Source organism: Mus musculus, chromosome 11 (genome assembly GCF_000001635.26).
Source record: "Mus musculus strain C57BL/6J chromosome 11, GRCm38.p6 C57BL/6J".
NCBI classification, from domain to species: Eukaryota; Metazoa; Chordata; class Mammalia; order Rodentia; family Muridae; genus Mus; species Mus musculus.
Window position 1 is genome coordinate 95057268 of NC_000077.6, and position 20291 is coordinate 95077558.

At 51.5% G+C, this 20291-nt stretch overlaps 1 protein-coding gene across 5 annotated transcripts in view; it reads right to left on the reverse strand.

Moving 5' to 3' along the window:
* The window catches only part of Itga3 (integrin alpha 3), a 32370-nt gene extending 12793 nt beyond the window's left edge, over positions 1-19577 (reverse strand). For 2 of the 5 annotated variants that reach the window (XM_006532310.4, XM_006532311.4), the window contains exons 1-13: positions 18864-19577; positions 11445-11572; positions 10958-11037; positions 8496-8745; positions 5868-5954; positions 5286-5496; positions 4611-4807; positions 2512-2600; positions 2289-2425; positions 2057-2143; positions 945-1012; positions 700-836; positions 4-153 (exon numbers count right to left, since the gene is read on the reverse strand). In XM_006532310.4, coding sequence (XP_006532373.1) covers positions 4-153; positions 700-836; positions 945-1012; positions 2057-2143; positions 2289-2425; positions 2512-2600; positions 4611-4807; positions 5286-5496; positions 5868-5954; positions 8496-8745; positions 10958-11037; positions 11445-11572; positions 18864-19069 — 1827 coding nt within the window. In that variant the 5' untranslated portion in view covers positions 19070-19577. Of the gene's footprint in view, positions 1-3; positions 154-699; positions 837-944; positions 1013-2056; positions 2144-2288; positions 2426-2511; positions 2601-4610; positions 4808-5285; positions 5497-5867; positions 5955-8495; positions 8746-10957; positions 11038-11444; positions 11932-18863 lie in introns of those variants that run through there. The other 3 variants (NM_001306162.1, NM_013565.3, NM_001306071.1) reach the window with 3 other exon arrangements.
* Positions 19578-20291: the final 714 nt, after the last annotated feature.

Consider the following 20291-nt stretch of genomic DNA (forward strand, 5'->3'; position numbering starts at 1 on the left):
CACCTCAGTGTGATTCTCCATAGCCTGTGCCTGGTTGAGGACTGGGTAGGCATCCAGAGACCGCAAGCCGAGCTTGAGGCGATCAGGCATGCGCAGAGGTAAGGAGTAGTTCATGGCAATGACGATAGGACGGAGTTTATCGCGAACATTGTCCTGGGGAAGAGGGTGCCGGGAACACAGTCCCCAAGCTAAATCCTCCCATCTCGTTAAACCCTAGCCAGACTAAGACCCAGGGGGGGTGGGGGGGCTGGGCTTCTTTCTACCCTAATCCCCTAAATAAGCTAAAACCCCATTAATTCAATCACCAGTCCTGCTATCCTGCGCTGCCCTGCCTCGCTGGGATGGGGCTCCCCTTTACTGTTTGGATCTCCCCGTCTACTTCCGCCTAACACCATGATGCCCCAAAGAGGAACTGAGCTTGTCCCGAATCAGGGTCCCATTCTTTCCAGACTGGGCCAGAGCCGACACCTCTTTTCCAAGACGATAAGCCCCTCGGCCCCATCTCTACGTCTGGACTTACCTCCCTCCTAACATGGGTGACCTGATGTGTTCGGCCACCATCGGCAGATCCATATTTGCCAGACTGACCTCCCCAAACTCTGGGGATGCCCCTATCTGTGAGCTTTGACTTAGAGGATCACTGGCCACCTCTCCCAGTGATCTCAGGGCCCCCATCCTCCCCCACAGCCCCTCTCTCACCATCAGCAGTAACTCCAGTGTCTGGCAATGTGTCTCTGGCATGGAGAAGAAGCCGTGGAAGACAGATGACTGGCTGCGGGCAAATCGGAGCCTGGGTGGGCGTCGGTCCCTGTCAGCCTCCAGTGTGTAAGCCAGGGCTGTGGACAGAGAGGGCAGTCAGCAGGTGGCCAGGTGAGCGCGGGATCGCGCCCATGAGCGCACACCCCATCTCTTTCCCACCTGAGCACACTGTGCCCAACACTTACTGATGTTCCGCCTGTAGTTGGGGTTCCCAGCGCTCTGGTTGTAGGCAAAACACAGCTCCACCTGAACACTGTTGTGGGTGGGGGACAAGAACGCATAGCAGGGCCTGGTCACAGTGGGAAGGATGGACACGTCCTGCTCTTCACTCCTGTGCTAGGCAAAGAACTCAGGACTCTTGTGGGGGGAAAAGGGGGGTCTACAAAGCTGCAGTGACTTCTCAGGACTTCTAGAGGTCACCAGTGGGGAACCTGAGGTCCAGGGAGCAGCAGGGTTTGTGTGATGTTATCAGGTGGCTGATGACCCAGTCTGGGTCTTGGGATCTCCAGATCTTACTTTTGTCTCCGATCCCCTGATTTTCAGCTCTACCTGCCCCCACCCCTTTTGCTACCAGACAGATATACACAAAAAAAGGCACTAGGGTCACTACTGATAGATCGCTCTATTAGCAACTGGGTTTTGTTTGTTTTTGTGTTTGTGTTTGTGTTTGTTTTTGGTTTTAGTTTTTAGTTTTTTCAAGACAGGGTTTCTCTATGTAGCCCTGGCTGTCCTGGAACTCACTCTGTAGACCAGGCTGGCTCCGAACTCGGAAATTCGCCTGCCTCTGCCTCCCGAGTGCTGGGATTAAAGGCGTGCACCACCACACCTGGCTGTTTTGTTTTTTTACAATTAAGGTATAGACTACTGTGCTTAGGATTTTTTTTTTAATAGCATCTCATTTAACCATCACAAGAGCCCTGTTAATTGGTTATAACCTTTTATACATTATCTGGAACTCAGACTAATAATTTGCCCCGGGGTGAATCTCCCTCCCCACGTCCATCCACCAAGAGCATTCCTCCCCCCTTCCTTCCATCCCTCAGTCTTCGGAGTTCCCCCTGCTCTCCCCTGGCAGTGAGTGGCTGCGCTTTGAGCCCGATGGCCCAGAGCTCCTGTTCCTAAGCTCATGCTCAGGCACTAGCTCCCACAAGGAACTTTGACTTTAAATGAGACTGGATAGGGAAGATGTTGCTGAGCCTAAAATGCAGCGGCTGATGGGACATCAGGCGTGTCCAGGGAAGGGCTTAGGGCCTGAGGCCTACGGAGGGGGTAGGAAGAGCTGGGCTGACAGTCTTACCAGGAGGTAGCTGTACAAAGCGCAGGGTCCAACACAGCTGGCCTGGCCACCAAGGTCCTATGGAGGATATTGATGACAGGCCGGGCCCTATAGTAACAAGAAAGCAGACAGACATCAGTATTTCCTGCCTACCCCAGGGCAGGGCTGGGGTTCAGGTTTCTGTGGATCACTGTGGAAGGTAGGCAGATGAGGGCGGAGGAGGGACATGACCCTGCCCAGTCTCTGAGCTCACCGCAGCAGCACGATGTGGTCCGACAGGCTCCCTACTAGCAGGTCTGGGTAAAGGTTTTCATCCACATCCATCTTCCCGCTCAGGGAGTAGCCGAAGGTGGCCAAGCCTGGCAGTCCGAGTTTCTCTCCATGGATTATCTGAAGCAGAGAGGAAGCGGTAGGGACAGGTTCTGAGACCTGCCTGGTGGGGGGGGGGTATCCGACTTGTCCCCACCCATTCATACCTGCTGGGGCTGCCTGAGGAGCCCCCCGGAGCTGCTGTGGTAGATGTAGACTTTGCCCAAGCCCTCAAATGGGGCTCCCACAGCGATGTCTGGGGAGGAGAGACAGGGCAGAGTCACCAGGCATACAGGGCCCCACAGCTCTTTCACTCTCTGCGGCAGGCCACTGAGCCCAGTGTGGCAGTGTTGCAGCGGTGACCTCACCCTGGCAGAAGTGTTCGGAGCAGCCAAGAAGGAATCTCAGCACTCCAGGGCTCTGGTGGCAATGGAGGCTCAGGAAAGAGGAAGAAACTTCCTCAAAGTCACACAGCAAGTGAGGGCCGCAGACAGAGGCCACATCCCCCAGTATAACCCAGGGTTCCCACTTTCCGTATCCCTACCCCCAACAGCCACCCACCTCTCTGGATATATTGGTTCTCCTAAATAACATTTACTCTCAGGACCAGAAAAGAAGCCGTTCCCCGTTGATAACCACCAACACAGCAATCACAGCATCCATTTCGTTTAACCCTTACGAGAATGTGAGTGTGTGTTGTGTGTGTGTGTGTGTGTGTGTGTGTGTGTGTGTGTGTATGTGTGTGAGTGTGTGTGTGGTGTGTGTGTGTGTGTGTGGTGTGTGTGTGTGTGTGTGTGTGTGGTGTGTGAGTGTGTGAGTGTATGTGAGTGTGTGTGTGTGTGGTGTGTGTGTGTATGTGTGTGAGTGTGTGTGTATGTGTGTGTGTGAGTGTGTGTGGATGTGTGTGGTGTGTGTGTGGTGTGTGTGTGTGGTGTGTGTGTGAGTGTATGTGAGTGTGTGTGTGTGGTGTGTGTGTGTATGTGTGTGAGTGTGTGTGTATGTGTGTGTGTGGTGTGTGTGTGTGTGGATGTGTGTGGATGTGTGTGGTGTGTGTGTGAGTGTATGTGAGTGTGTGTGTGTGGTGTGTGTATGTGTGTGTGTGGTATGTGTATGTGTGTGTATGTGATTGTGTATGTGCATGTGTGTGTATGTGAGTGTGTGTGAGTGTGTATGTGTGTGAGTGTGTGTGTGATGTGTGTGTGTATGTGTCTGAGTGTGTGAGTGTGTGTATGTGAGTGTGAGAATGTGTATGTGTGTGTGTGTTTGTGTGTGTGTGTGTGTGTGTGTGTGTGTGTGTGTGTTGCTATCATGTACTATTATTTACTCCCTTTATAGATGAGCAGACTCAAATCCCAAGGTCACACAGCCAGGAAACTGGATTATACATACAACACTACAATGGATTTTGCTTCAGTATAATGGAACTTCCCATGTCAAGACTTTTAAGATGCTAAGCAATGCCTCGTCAAATAAACTCAACACGTTCAATGATCTCAGCCTTTGCCTGACTCATCCGCTATGTTTGATCCCAGGCTGGGGTGACTGAAGAGGATGCCAAGGACAGTGAGTGAGCAGACCCTAGGCTGAAAAAACCTGACCCGTCTGTGGGAAGGGCTTGGGCCTGTGGGCTGACCCCTCTGGCATCCATGTCTGCTTTTCTTCCTTTGGCTCTCGGCTGTGTGGTGGGAACTGAGATTGTCAGAGGACTGACTTTTGGTAAGCTAAGTGCTTCCACAGTAATTGCACTCATATCATAATGCGTCCTCCCTGTGACTTCTCCCTGGGTCTGATTGTATTGTCCCTGGGTCCCACAGAACACTGGCAAAGGAATGGCACTATGCCTAGGACTCCCTCGTTGTGCCAGCCCTTTCTTATCACCTGATATGGTACATTTTGACCTTCCTCATGAGGTTTCTAACCTGCTTCCACCCCATACCACCCCACCCCCAGAATCACCCTCCAAAGCAACAAGCTATATCTCCCATCTTACTCTCGCTATGACCCAAACAGAAAGCCCCGTTTCCTCTGCCTGGCTCTCAGAGCATTCACCAGCTTGTCCCCAGTGTACGCTTCGGTAGTGTACATGACATTGCTCCTGTGTTCATGTTGCATGCTATGCCGACCGCTCTTTTGTGCACTCTCAACCCAACCCACTTATCACCCTCTATACATCCTCTCTGTTACGACTTTGAGCTGCGAGTCCTGTCAAGCTATGCAGCTGGTGCTCAGTCAGCGAGGGTTCTGAAGGAGGGATACTGGCTCCTACCCTGGAATCCATCCTGGTTGATGTCACCGATGCTGGCTATAGAGATGCCAAAGGCAGAGCGGCTGGGGCCGTGAAGCAGGAGGGAAGGTTGATCAGGGAAGGATGCGCCCGCCTGGTTCATGAAGACATAGACGGCACCCCCTACCTCCTCTTTCCGTTCGAAGTAGTAGGGAGCACCCACCAGGAGGTCCTGCCACCTGCACAGGGGAAGAGTGGGAATGGAAGTGTGAAGTTGGCCCCTGATAGACATTGAGAACGGCATCTAATGAGCATGATTTTGCCAAGGGCCATGCAATTAAGCAAACGGCAGGTCCTACCATGGTTCATGAGAAGGCCAGCACAACCCACCAAACAGAAAACACATGTCACAGAAAAATCACACAGGCAAAGATCACCCCCCCAAAAAAAAACACCCCTACCCCATTGGGCACCTTATGAATGACAGACAAGCAAGCACAGGTGTCATGCAAATGACATGCAAATATCCAGACTCATGCAAATGACATGCAAATGTCCAGACTTCCAAAAGGTGCAATTGAGACCTTGAAAACCGTGAACCGCAAAAAATGTGTGAACGGAAAAAGCTTCTACTTCTCTGATCTAGCTTGAGCAAGCCTGCTACCCACCACCTTTCCCCCTGGCCCCAGAGGATGCCCCATGTCCCTGGATTCTCACCCATCATTGTTCAGGTCTGCCAGGGCAATGGCACTGCCAAAATAAGCGCCCACCTGCGTGCCCTTCAGCACCTGCTTCCTCTGCAGGTCTCCACCTGACTCTTGCTTCAGCAAGAAGACAGCGCCCATATGTTGGTGCCGTGGGGCACCCGTCACAACAGTGATGATGTCCGTGGGATGTAGGATGGCGTTGCCTACCTGCACCGTGTACCCTGGGATGGGGGGGGGGGGAGTGTTCAATCAAAGCCCCAGTAAATCTATCCCCTTCAATACTGAACCTATCCTCATTGTCCACCCTCTATTATTTTTCTATTCCTCTAGGCCAAGTCGAGTAACAGATCCAGTCCTTGCACACTGGGTTTTGAGCTTCCTGATGGAACTTTGCGTCCGAAAGCTTAAACCATGTGCAGAGTCTCGCATGCAGGCGGTGCTCAATAAGTGTGTGCTAATTGAACAAAATGCCTCAGGTCACATCTGCACTGTACTTGCACCTCACAGCACACACCAGGGGTAAAAGGGCCAGTGTGTTAGGGATCAAGGTGGCTCCTCCCATTCTTCAGTAGGCCACCAGCACGGGGCTTACCAATATAAAGGTTTCCTTGCTCCTCTGAGCCCCTGTAGCTATATTCAGATAAATCCCAGTCCTTCCGCTGAATCATGTAGCTGTTTCCTGCAGAAAGATTGGGGAAGGAGAGTAGCAAGAACCAGTCACAACCTTTTCTTCTACCAAGCCCACCTCCCCACAACAACAACAACAACAACAACAACATGTGTGAGCACTGTGCTGATAAATCACTTCCTCATTTTTTTGTTGTTGTTTATTTTGTTTTGTTTTGTTTTGTCTTGATCTCCAAGACAAGGTTTCTCTTGGTAGTTCTGGCTGGCTTGGAACTCACTCTATAGACCAGGCTGGCCTTGAATTCTCAGAGATCTGTGAGCCTCTGCCTCCTGAATGCTGGGACTAAAGGTGTGTGCCACCATTGCCTGGCTGCTAAATCCCTTCCTCTTTGAGAATGTTTTTTGATGTAGGGGGTGGGTAGGTGGGATGGGGCTGGAGAGATGGCTCAGTGGACAAGAACACTGACTGCTGCTCTTCTAGGAGACCCAGGTTTGAGTCCCAACACCAACTGTAGCTCACAGTGGTCTGTAACTCCAGTTCCAGGGAATCGGACAGGCCCTGAGCTCATGCCCCTCAGGCCCCAGCCTTCCAGCTGTTGGCTGGTTTATGTGATTATAGGTATGGGTGTTTTGCCTACATGTGTATCTGTGCACCACCTGCATACAGTGCTTGCAGAGGCCAGAAGTGGGCGTTGGGTTCCCTTGGAGTTAGAGTTATAGACAGTTTTGAGCCACCTTGTGGGTGCTAAGCCATCTATCTCTCCAGCTCTTTAAGCAAGTATCTTGAGAGAATGAAGTATTCTGTAACCTGAAAAGGATGGTCCTGTAAGTATTGACCATGACACTGCTTTTAGCCTATGATGTACGAAAAGAGAATGCGGGAGGCCAGAACATTTCACTTGATCTCTTTGCTTTTAAGAAGATATTTATAAACACTAAAATAACGGGCTGGAGAGATGGCTCAATAGTTAAGAGCACAGGCCGCTATTCCAGAGGACCCAGGTTCTGTTCCCAACACCCACATGGCAGCTCACAACTGTCTGTAATTCCAGTTTCAGGGGATCTGACACCTTCCCACAGACACACACCCCAGCAAAACACCAATGCACAAGTGAAGTAAGTGTGAAAGGAGTCCTAAGACACTGTGAATGTTGGAAAAGGCATGAGGGAGGTGGAAGGACAGGAGGAGCTTTTTTTTTCTCTCTCTCTCTTTAATTTGAGGTACTGAAGGTTGAATTTTTTTTTTTTTTTTTAATCTTGAAACAGGGTCTTGCTAAGTAACCCACGCTGGACCTGAACTCACTGCACATCCCAGGCAGGATTATGGAATCCTCCTGCCTCAGGCTCTGAATAGCTGGAATCACAGGACAGTGCCACTGGGACTGGCCATTTTTGCTCTTGCTTCTAACAAATCCTTAGCTAAGATTTTAGTGCTGCTGTAGGCTGGAGAGATGGCTCAGTGGTTAAGAACACTGACTGTTCTTCCCTAGGTCCTGAATTCAAATCCTAGCAACCACATGATGGCTCACAACCATCCATAATGAGATCTGATGTCCTCTTCTGGTATGTCTGAAAAACAGTTACAGTGTACTTACATATAATAAATAAATAAATTAAATAAAAAAGATTTTAGTGCTGCACCAGCATGTTTGTGAAGGTTCCCAGCGGTTGAGCTGACTGACGTCAGACGGGTCGCAATCCAATCTAGGTTTCCTAATTTATTGTTGGCTTTCTCTAAGACAAAGTTTTTAATTAAGTAAAATGGGTGTAAAATGCTGTGTCACCGAGGACTTTAGAAATGCTAACACATATAAATATATTTATATGTGTGTTATATAATATAACATATATATTATATAGCACATGTAATTTTATTATATATATATATATTATATATTTTATATATAATTTCAGCACTCAGGAAATAGAGACAGGAGGCTTGCTTTGAGTTTGAAAATAGCCTGGGCTACATAGAAAGTTCATAGTATGATCTACCACCTTTCTCTCTCTCTCTCTCTCTCTCTCTCTCACACACACACACACACACACACACACATACACACACACACACACACACACACACACACACACGAGCGTTTTTCAGATTGCTTAAAATAATATGTGTAGGGAGCTGGGGAAATAGCAGTGAATTCTTTGCCATGGAAGCATGGGAAGCTGCATTCGGATTCCCAGCATCCATACAGAAGGCCAGGCACAGCATTACAGGTCTAAAACCCCAGCTCTGCCAGGCTAAAAAAACAGGCGCATCCATGGAGGTTACTGGCCAGCCACTCCCCTCCCGCTTTAATCAGTGAACTCCTGGTGTACCAAGAAACCTTGTTTCACAGAATAAGGTGGAAAGCAACTGAGGAACTAATGCCAGCCTCTGCCCGCTACAGCCACGTGCGCACATGTGGACATATGCAGAAGATTTAAAGATGGTGCATGTAAAGCCATTGGCACACAGTGAGTGCTTTAATACTGCTGTTGGCCTGGGGCCTTGTCTCTTGTGACCCTGACCCTGGATGGTCTTGACTGGCTGTGGCTTACTGACAGGTAGTCTCCGTAGCACCCCCTTCTCCCAGGTCCCCACCTTTCCAGTTGTAGGCACCAGGGGCACCGAAGTATACGGTGTTCTGGGTGAAGCCGCCGCTGGTGCCCAGCTGGCACATGCCGGTCTGCAAGTAGTCAGTGTTGCTGTTACACATCTCGTTGTGGTATGTCTGCCAGTCATCGCCGGGGTCGAGCTGTAGGTCATTGCCACGCACATAGCACTTGCCCACCATGCGCCGCTGGTCTTCTAGCCCAGACCACAGCACCTTGGTGTACCGATGGGCACAGACCTAGGGACCCACAAACACACACACATATGGCGTTAGACAAGATCAAGGAACCTATGGCAAGCTATAGCTCTCACCCTGGGCACTGCTGGCTTTGTGAGTCAAGGGCCAAAGTGGAAGTCTGGTTTCGGGCTGGAGAGATGGCTCAGTGGTTAAGAGCACTGACTGCTCTTCCAGAGGTCCTGAGTCAATTCCCAGCAACCACATGGTGGCTCACAACCATCTGTAATGGGATCCGATGCCCTCTTCTGGTATATCTGAAAACAGCAACAGAGTGCCCACATACAATAAATAAATCTTAAGAAAAAAAATAAGAGGAAGTTTGAAGTCTGGCTTCTTTTTCTTCCTGTGTGTATTCTGAAATCTGTACCTTCTTATCTATTATACTGGAATCAAGGGTCAGGAGTAGATCCGGGGAAGCCAGAAGGCATGAATTTGAGAGCAACTTAGAGGTCTTGGTGAAAGGAATTACAGGATGAGGGAATGTAGAACTTAGGCTCCTGGGTCTAAAAGGAGCTATTTACAGAGAGATTAGGGAATTCGGTTCTCTTGTCCCCAGGTAACCCTGCTGTTCAATGAAAGGGTCATTTAAAATTATTATTAATAATGATGATGATGATAATGGCATTAATAAGAGCAGTGAACGTTTGCTTATTTGTTTGTTTTGAGATAGGATTTCTCTGTATAGCCCTGGCTGACCTGGAACTCCCTATGTAGACCAGGCTGGCCTTGAACTCAGAGATCTACCTGCCTCTGTGCTACTACCACCCGGCTAAGCTAACACTTCCTGAGCACTTCCTTATACACCAAGCACAAGCTCTTCTCTCATAGCAACTTTCAAATTTTTTTAATCTTATTTTTTGTGTAGAGGTATTCTGCCTGAATGCATGTCTGTGTACCATGTATGTGCTTGGCACCTGCAGAGGGCAGAAGAGAGGGCATCAGATTCCGGGGAACTGGAGTCAAATCCAGCATTGGGAGGCAGAGGCAGGCAGATCTCTGGATTTGAAGCTAGCCTGGTCTACACAGTGAGTTCCAGGCAACCGTGGCTACACAGAAAGTGCTGTGAATTAGCCTCTGGGCTATACAGTATCTAGAAACAGGGGGTGTTCTTGTTTAGTGACTTTTTCTGTTACATCCCAGCTGTAAACACCACCAGCATTTCACATGAGCTTATCCTTAGGCACTGCTAAATCTCTGGTGCTTAGCTAAATATTTGTTGACCGAGTAAGGGTGGGTAAGGAGCTAATCCTAGCGTCTTCAACCACTTAAACAAACTTCGAGACACACACCCACAAACAACAGGGGGTACAGAAGGGTGGTCTCATGAACTGACTGACAGCCCAAAGCTTACAATAGCGTTCTCGGGACAGAAATCACAGTAGTGATGATTATAGGAGTGGCGACCACTCGGAGGTGGCTCAGAGAACTTTCTGGGGTGATGTAAGTATGCTCTGTTTCATGGGTGTTACTGACATAGGCTTATCATTGGTCAGAGCTCATAGAAAATCTGCCCTTTTCACTATAGGTAAATTTTATATAAACTTAAATAATGTCTATCCGGGACACAGAAATTGAGATTCCCAAGGGCTGATATTGAAGAACTGTCAGCAGCAGAAGGTGACAATTGACAGCAGGGAGTGGCACTCAAATCAGTGCCAGGGTGAGCCAGGGCCATCAGGGCTGTGCCTCTTCCGGCAGCCAGCCTCCCAGGAAGGAACGCCTGCCAGCGCCCAACTGCCTGAGGCACTCTCTGCCCTTTCTCCCTCCAAGTTCTCTCTGCTCTTTCCCACGGATGGTGAGCATCCATGCAGGTCGCCCAGGACCCACGCCATGTCCAGCCTCGGGAGAGTACCAGACAACCCTCTCCCCAGAGTTCAGGGATCAGAGAACCCACAGGCCTGTAAAGATACGAGGCCTGGGGCTGGAGAGGTGGCTCAGCGGTTAAGAGCACCAACTGCTCTTCTAAAGGTCCTGAGTTCAAATCCCAGCAACCACATGGTGGCTCACAACCATCCGTAATGAGATCTGACGCCCTCTTCTGGTGCGTTTGAAGACAGCTATAGTGTACTTACATAGAATAAGTAAATAAATAAATCTGTTTAAAAAAACAGAAGTGGACATTTGCAAAGGCCCCAGTCATCAGTGGATCCCCGCCCGACCACTTCTGCCGTCCTCCCTGGCTCGGGGGAGATGATATTAAGCCTTCACTTACCAGGACTCTACCTGCAGGGCCCTGGCTGGCCACAGTCACTCCAAGCCACATATCCTCAATAATGTGATGGTCAGGGTCACCTGTAAGAATGGGAGAGATCACGAGCTCCGGTCCCTTACCCCCTTACTCCATACTCCAGCATCCAAAGCCTCCTGAGGGCAGCAGCTCTCTGTCCTGTCTGTCACTGCTCTGAGCTCACACTGTATATGATCTTCCCTTTTTCCTGTTCCTCTTCCCAGACGGATGAGAAAGAAATCAGCGCTGCTTTTTTGTTTTGTTTTGTTTTGCTTTTTGAGCCAGGATCTCCATTTTACATCTCAAGCTATTCTGCAACCCACTATGTAGCCCATAGTAGATCTAGCCTTGATCTCGCTGTCTTTTCCCCTTAGCTTCAAATGTTGCCTCCCTAACAAGCTAACCTCGTATCTCCCCTTTGGGCCCCCTCTGCCAGGCTCCCGACTTAGCTCTGCCCTCAGGCTCGTCTCACTTTTCTCTGAAATGTCCATCCGTTCACAGTCGTCCTTGTGGGCCGTGAGGGGACACAGGTACACAGCACCAGTCCGGTTGGTATAGTCATCACCCACAGCGAGGTCCCGGGGAGCCCCGGCCAGAAGGCTGGAAAAGGAAGGCGGGTGGGTCAGCCTGGCTTTGCAAGCCTCCCTCCAGTCAGCCTGCAAATCCACACTCTCTGAACATGGGCTCCATACCAATGTCTGGAGATAGGACATCGATAAACCTTGCCTCTGTCTTCCAGGAGGGCCGACCACAGAGGAAAGTGGGCCAGGAAGCTCACACGCCGTAAGGATCTCACAGGGAAAGCATGGAGGTCTGTACACAAGGTGCCCTGGCCTCAGAGTAAGGACAATAGCCAGGGGTCACCCAATGATAAAGGGAGGAAGGACAGCAGAGACAGGGGTACAATATGTACAGGGGCCAGGAAGCATGAGCAAGCCAGTGATTCAGGCACCAGCCCTCTGGACAACGGGAACCCAGAAAGAATATTGGGGGAGGCATACAAGCCAGGACAAAGACCTTAGAGGAACCACAGAAGGGACCCCGGGCAAGGCAGCGACTTGGTTTTCTTTATTTCATTCTCTTTTTGAGACAGGGCCTCATGTAGCCCAGGCTAGGATACTCCCTATTCAACCAAAGACGACCTGGGACTTCTGACCCTCCTGTTTCCACCTTTCATGTGTTGGATTTTCAGGTATGTACCGCCCTGCCCGGATTTAGGTAGTGCTAGGAATTTAATCCAGAGCTTCCAGAAAAAGTACCAGATAGGCACTCTGCCAGATGAGGTTACGTTCCCAGCCCCAGCTGTGGGTTCTTAAAGGGATTCTTTGGCCTCAGAAGTAAAGGTAGTTGTGAAGGAATGAGAGTTATGAGTTCCAGGCCTGGGGGTATCAGAGAAGGCAGAAGAGAGAAGCTGTGTAAGGATGGATGGGTTGTTGGAAGCCTGGATCTCTCCTCTTGAGACTCTCAAGCACATAGCTCTGCGAGGCAGAGATTTCCAGGTGAGCTGAGTGAGGCCTCCACGCGCCCCACCCCCACCTGGAGACAGGCACACCGGTATGGGGTGGGGCTGGATACCAGTGTGGCCCAAGAACAGGGTTCTAGTGGTAGGAGTGGACAAGAGCTATCTGTCACCTTGTCCTCAGAATCTACCTTTAGGGACACCAAGAAATTCCCACAAGGGGGCTAGGACCCTAGAGTCCCATCCCACACCAAAAGGGTGACTTAGGCCGGGCAGACAGGGGATCGGTCCTGAAATCCTATCTCAGACAATCCCTGGGTATTTATAAAGGAAAATTTCTAACTACCACAGGCTATATGAATAGTATCTGGGGCAGTCAGCCCAGCTTCAGACCCAAGTTTTTCCTTCTATCTTCTCCCTATCAATATTCTTCTTAGAACATGCCCTCTGCCACCTTCCTGCCAACTCAGCTTTCTGGATAGCAGCACTTCCCAAGTTTGTCCCAGCAACACTGTGGCCCCGAGGCTCCCAGGCTCCAGGCCTCTGGCCAGTATGGAACTGCTGAGCAATGGCTGTACCTACAGCTCTGCTTTGGACCTGAGAGTGAGGCCTACAGGGAGTAGGCAGGGCAGGGCCCAGGCATGCTGGGGCTTGGGGTGCCTCCACCTACGAGGAGTCAGGAATGCATTGCCTGGAGGTACTAGGAAGTGGGTTGACCTGTATCTCATATAGGCAGCTCAGACATCACCCTCAGCGGCTGCTGTTCCTAAGGGCAGGGACAAAGCTTCCCCAAACAGAGTAGTGTTCTGAGCACCCTAGGGAGGGGTAAGGGAAGAGATAAAACAGGCAGGCCATTAGCCAATTTCTGTTCAGGCTAGGGAGGGTACCTGCCTGACTACCCTGGCACACCCACCCCCTGGCATGCTTGCCGAAGGAGAGAAGAAAAGGCCTGTGGGAAAGGAACACCTCAGCCTGAGCTAGGGCCCTGCTTCCAGAGTGATTTCCTTTCCTTGTGAGTCTTGAGTGTCTTATCTATAAAACAGGAATGCCAAGTGAACTCTCTATTCCAGGATTTGGAGGGAAACAAATGGGTTTCTGCAAAGGGACTCTCTGACTAAGAAGGCACCCGTGGGCACATCAACACTGCTGCTCCAGATTTCTGTGGTACCAGCCCTGGCCTGAGGTTGACTCCAGACTCTCCAGGGACCCAGGAATTCCAATACTGCAGGTTAGGGAACCTGACACACAGAGAAAAGGACAGACTACTTCATTGTTTAGAAGGAATGAGGGCTGAACAGAAGTAGAACTTCCACATCCTGAGGATAGTAGGCGGTCACTGGGGGGAAGGGAGGGATAGGCCCCCGTATCTGGAAGAAGCTCAGATTGGCTGGGGGGGCGGGGGGGGCTCCATCAATGAGCCTGTAGGCTTCAATGGATGAAATAGCCCTCTGGGAAGCATACAATGTAATATATGTACTACCATCATGGCTGCCACTATCCTGCCTAATTTGTCTAGCTGGAGGTGTCTGAGGAGCAGGACGGAACTGAGCGACCCCTCCTCTTAGCTCCTCTGCGGTATGGGACAGGCAGAGCCAAGCACAAACCGTGGCTGGATTAGAATAAGACTCCATACAATCTTCGAATTCCTGTTCTTGAGCGGTGCCAGCCTTGTGCCCACTGGTGGGGACTTGGGGAGGGGCCAGTTCCTAATCCCTAAACTCCTCCCTCCCGAGAGATTCCAACGGGAGCTCCCCCACACCCTTTGGAGTATTTTTAGCTCCTACTTGGCCCACTCAGAGGCCCTTTAAGGCCCTCTGGCTCCCAGCCCGGGATGCAGTGGTCTACAGCCAGAGGCCTGCACACAGATAGATGGAGGAAGGGGGTTCAGAGGGTAGAGTTCACATTCCTCCTGCCAAAGCCAGGTATGTGTAAGGTCAGGGTTAGGGAATCCCTAGACTGGAGCAAACCTTCATGGTATGTAAACTAAAATGTAAAGTACTATGTACTAATAACAACAACAACAAAATCTAAAAAGGGATCTCTTCCAGACCACCACTAAACCCACCTTCCAGGCACAGTCAGAGGGGGCAAAGACAAGTGGAGATGCCTAGACAGAGCTCTTGGGAGATAGGACCTCCCTTCTTGGAGTCAAGCTGGGCGGGGAGGGGGTGGGGAGCAGTGAGCACTCCAGGAAGAAATGGATGGATGAAATGGAAGACCAAGAGCTCTCAACAGCTGCCTGCTCACCCTTTCATTTGGCCCCAACTAGAAAGCCCCTCCTGGCCTCCAGGGAGCCCCTCAGCTCCAAGCGCAAGGAGTTGTGCTCTGCCCAGCCCTCTACACCTTCATTCCTCCCAAGCAGTTCAAAACTATAGAATAACTGCACAGAAAATGCCATTATCTGAGAAGGCCGGACAATGGAACCCAAGAGAACTCAGGGCACCAAGCTGGCTCACCCTGAAGAGGAAGAGGGGTTCTCGGAGTGTGGTGGCACTCAAAGAAAGTCTACCGGATTCATCTTCCTCTAGGGGTGGAGTGGGGTGGCGCCCATGGGGAGATCTGAGGAAGCCCCCAGGGACTTCTTTAGGGTCTTGGTTACTGTTCACCTCTGATACAGGCGTGGGAGTAGGAGTCGAGGCAAAAACTGCTCCAGCCTGGGTAGGAGGTAAGTCCGTTTGTGGATGCAAGCTCTATGCCAGGCTGCCTGATTTAGCCATCTCCCCAGAGGCTCTCCTATGGCGGCTGAAACTGCTGCCCTCGCCACCCTCCCCTCCCCCTCCTCATGCTGCCCACCCAGCCCCCTCTCCCCTGGTGACTCAGCCCTAGAACCAGAGCAACAAGCGGAGCCGGAGGGAGGAGAAAAAGATGGAGAGAGGACTGTCTTGGCGGGACCTTAGGTGGAAAAGGATAAAGCTGATTTTCTCATTTCTCCTCTTCCCTGGCTTTTCAGTAGGTATTCCGTATTTGACCTTTTGAATTGTCTAACCTCAGTCCCTTTACCGCAATGGACAGGGTCTTACTATGTAGCCTGGACTATTAGCAAGCTGCCACACCTCCTGCCTTCCTCTCTGAGTTGTGGCATCCCCCACTGCATGCCAATCCAATTCTTCCTCCGAAGGATCAGCCCTCCTCTACCTCCTTCCATCTTAAAGCTCTTTGGCCTAGGATGGCCACTGGAGAAAGCCAGCAGATAAAGATAAACCACATGCAGGCCTTGTGCCCACAGCCACAGCAGCTGTGCCATTTCTATTGGCACGAGCCGTGAAGGCTGCCAGGAACCCGCCCTGCCCAGGGAGCATGTTTTAGGAGAACACAGCAGGTGAGCCAGGTTCCTGCCTACCTCAGGCATGACCTCATTTCCAGGAGCCGCTCCCTCCCAGGTTTCCCAGACACCCTCACTTCCAATGGTGAAAGGGGGGTTGCACAGAGCCCAGAGGAATCTTCACACCTAGCCAATGGGGTCAGGCCAGAGCAAGAGGGAATAACAGAGCAGGTTCAGGAAGGGTCAGTTACCACCTCCTAAAGGAGCAGCTCTTCTCCCTCTAAGGGGCTTATGTAACAAGAGTGAGCCAGACAGGAGGGCACAAGCTTTTAACCATAGCTTGGGAGCCAAAGGAAGGCAGATAGCCTCTTTGAGTTTGAGGCCAGCCTGGTCTACAAAGCAAGTTCTAGGACAGCCAGAGCTACCTAAGAGATCGTGTCTCAGATAGATAGATAGATAGATAGATAGATAGATAGATAGATAGATAGATAGAGAGATAGAGAGATAGAGAGATAGATAGATAGATAGAAGTGAGGGGTCTATCTATTTGGGGGGTGTTGCTGCCTTTTGTTTTTGTTTGGGGGAGGCTTTGGCTTTGTTTTATTTTGTTTTGTTTTGTTTGTTTGTTCTCTTCAAGACAGGATTTCTCTGTGTAGCCCTGGTTGTCCTGGAACTCACTCTGTAGACCAGGCTGACCTCAGAGTCACAGAGATCCGCCTGTTTCTACCTCTGCAGTGCTAGAATTAACGTCATACACTACCACCACCTGACTGCCTCAGCTTCTTACTATCAGATATTGATATTGAGTTCTGAAAACCTGGGTTACGGGTGGGGTACCCCAGGATAGAGATTAAAAAGTCTATCTTGGATTTTTAACCGCTTCTAGGCTGAAATCTTTGAGGACATAGAAGCTCTGCTTTGCCCTCCCTGATCTCCCAGGGACTATGTGCAATCCCATGATTGTGCATATACACTCAGGGCTCTCTGAACAGCTAGCAGACCCCAAAGGAAGAACCGAGAGCCACTGCACTCTCCCAAGGACTCTATGAGACTGACAGAATCTGAGGCTGCAGTTTGACCTATTAGTTCCTTAGAATACTGGGGCAGCTGTTAACATCTGGCTACACAGCTGGCTATAGCGAATCCCAGCTGCTTCTCCCAAAAGGACGGAGAGCTGAACTCAGTAAAATGAAGACAGAGCCAAGACACAGAAGCAGATCTGGGCAAGACAGAGAAGACCCATCTGACCAGAACCACCTGCCCTCAGAGGTCTGTGAGCTTCGGCATTCAATGCAGCTGCCAGGAGAGGAAAGCAGACATCTTCCATATGGCCAACTTGGGTAAGACTCATAGGTGAAAGAAGTACACCTCTATCCAGTCTCAGCCCCAGAGCCTACTGGTGTCTGCTGGGGGACTGGACACTCCAGGACCATTCTAGACACACTATCACACTAAAATATTACTAACTCTGAGAAGATGTGTTCTCCAGAGCTGGGGAAACTAAAGCTCAGGTGTTGGAACCAGAGCCGAGACACAGCAGAGGAACTGGAACACTCAGCTTTTCTCGCTACAATGTCAGGTGCCTCTCACAGGTCAGCAGAGATAAGAGGGAACACACAGATCCAGGTATAAGCTCATCCCGGGGGGAAACCGGCCCCGGAGAAAGTAATATCATATCGTCCTCAAGGTCACAGAATAGAGCGGGAGATGTTGCAGAATCTCTTCTAGTGTGTTAGTTCCGGCCATGCACATTCAACAACAGAACATCTGAGAACTCTGGACTGGGCTGGGGGGAGGCAACAGCACTGCTGTAGCAACTAACTATTATCAGAGGGCCTCAGAAAGGTAGAAGGTTAAATCTGCCCAGCCAGGACAGGAAGGGTGTGGTGGATCCACCTTCTTCTGCAGGGGCCAGGTAGGGTAGAGACTAAGTCCAGGTGGGCAGTACGGACAAGGGCTGGGCCAGCAGGACAGAGGCAAAGACTGACGTTGAGTTGGACTTTGAACATTCCAAACTTCCTCAAGTTTCTACAGGCCCCAGTCAGAGCAGGGAGAGGTTTCAACACTTTTTACCTTGACTGTGTCTTCTGATTTAGGAACTGTCAGAGGCCGGGCAGGAGTAAATGCCTGGCAGACCACCCAGCTCAAAAAGGTAGGAGGGGCTTATATGATGGATCATCACTGTCCCTCCTGGGCAGTTTCACCACCTCTGGTCACCCTCTTCCCTCAGCTAGCCAACCTAAGCACACAGAACCTATGCAGAGAAACCTCAGACACCTGGACATGACCCGTTGGGCATGAGTGTGCTCAGGGAGGGGCAGGTGGCTGGATGCAATCTCCTCCCCTCCTCCACTCTGCTGGGCTCTTCCCGCTTCTTGCAGCTGTTGCAAAGAGCAGAAGAAAAGAGAAAACACCATTCCCCTCTTCAAACCAAAACAAACACACTCAGGGCTGCTGATTCAACATGAATCTGTGGAATGCAGGGAGATGTCTGGTGGGAGTACCCCCACTGCTTCCGGGTGGGCTCTGGCCTCAGAGTAGAAGACAGCGCCTCCTCTGTCTTCTACTGTCCGTTCCTCTAGGGGCAAGAGGAAGTCTCTGGACAGCTCCGAATGCCCAGCCTCTTCATCACCTCACTCTGCAATGCCAAGCCCTTGAGAAGTGTGGTCCAGCCTGGTTCTGCAGAGGGCGTGGCTGCTCTGGCCACAGGCTAAATGAGAGGGCTAATAGGGATTTGAACGCATATATTCTCGGTTCTCTTCAAGGAGGAGGGGAAGAGCGATGTAATAGGTGTTTAATATACAGAGTTCTCCTAGCCCGGGAAAGAAGCTAATGTTAGGTACTGGATTCTCAGGGTGCTGGGCAACAAAGACCCTACTTCCGAAGATGTCTGAAATGTGGAGCGGTCGCGTCTAGACAGGTTCTGGCCAGGTCAGCACTTGCCATGATTACTGCCCCCCTCCCCCCACCCCCTTCCTCCACTTGCCGCCAAGCCCCACAATCGGAGAACTGCCGTCTTACCCGCCCTCTTAATCCTGGCTCACAAGGAAAGGCCAGCAGCAGCAGGCCTGGAAGTCAGCGGGCCCAGGGCTCCAGTTTAGCTTAGGTCAGGTATCCGCGCACATACCCCTCTCTCTGCACCCCACCTCACCGCCGCCAGGCTGACTTACAGGTAGCGCTGTTGTCGCTCAGTCTGCCGATGGAGGGCGACCGAGTAGCCGAAGAGGCTACCGGGGTTCACCGCCTCCTTCACCACCAGGAATCGGGTGTCCAGGTTGAAGGCGAAGGCGACCCGGCCGCAAGCCGCCACCATCAAGGCCAGAGCGCGGAGCAGCCAGCCAGGGGCGCGGGGCACGCGGCAGGGGCCGGGGCCCATGGCTGCGGGCCGGGCCGTAAGGGGCCGGGCGAAATCGCTAGAGGGCTCAGCACCGGGAGTGATGAACGGTTCACCTGCTCCAGGCGCCACCAGAGGACACCCGAGCCCGCAGAGCCGCTGCACCGGTAGTCAGGCAATTTTTTACCCTAGTCCGGGTCACTTTCACGTCTGCTCCGGGTGCTTTTCCAATCCGTTTTCCAGATCCGTGGATCTACTCTCACGTTGGTTCGGTGGACGGGTCACCGTTCCGAGCTCCGAGCACCCCACACCCTAGATGGTCCCGGCCGCGCCCCCTTGGAGGTGTTAGCTCTTTGGACCTCGGCTAGGTGGAGGATTTAGAACGGCAAGCCCTCGATCACCAGGAGGGCAGGAGGGAGGGATCCTCCCCAGCGCGCCCCGCCTCCCCACCGCCCAGCCCCGCACCTCCCCACCTTGCGCGCCCAGTCCGGGCTCCGCTTTCCTTCCGGGGAAAGAGAAAAGGTCCCCGCTCGGCCGCCGCCTCTTAAAGGGGCAGCGCCGCCCCTCCCTCTCCATCTCTCCTATCGCGACTCCGCCCTCTCTCTCAGACACCTGTCGGGAACCCTTAAAGCCCGGATTTCCCCTTCCAGCGGAGAGCTTCTTCCTAGGAGCGTCGCCTTCGGTACAAGACGGATTGGACGGGCGGGGCCAGAGGTGGATTTGCTTGGCGCTTGCGGCGGCTGCTACTGGAAAGGCCGTTCAAGGCACCGCCAGCACCGCGATCCCCGCTGGACAAACCAGGCGTTGGCTCTTCGGAGAACGGTCGACTGTGTTCGGCTGCCTGGAATGCGGACCTCCGCAGTGATGTGAGTCCCTAAGAGGTGACTGCGGGTCTCCGGACTTAACTTCTTCGTGCTAAGTACACTCAATGTTATGTATGAAGGAGTATTTCTCCTGCCCACCCGCCTCCTCTCATCCTGTTCCCTGCTGGAAGCGGCTCCTCCGCAAAGCCAGACAGATATTTAGTGGTGGTGATGACAACCCATCAGAAATAATAATTAGCAAAGGGCAGCCTTTGTCTCGAAGCAGTGAATGGGACCTCAGCCCCCACAGGTGTGATGCTGGGTGGAGACAGGTGGGCTTGACTCAAAGATCTCACTATCCGAGGAAGAATTAGGGAACTCCAAGAGTGTATGGAATGTTGTTTTGGTCTAACTCAGATTTCCCCTAATGCAGAACAAGACTCATTTTCCCTGAGCATCGT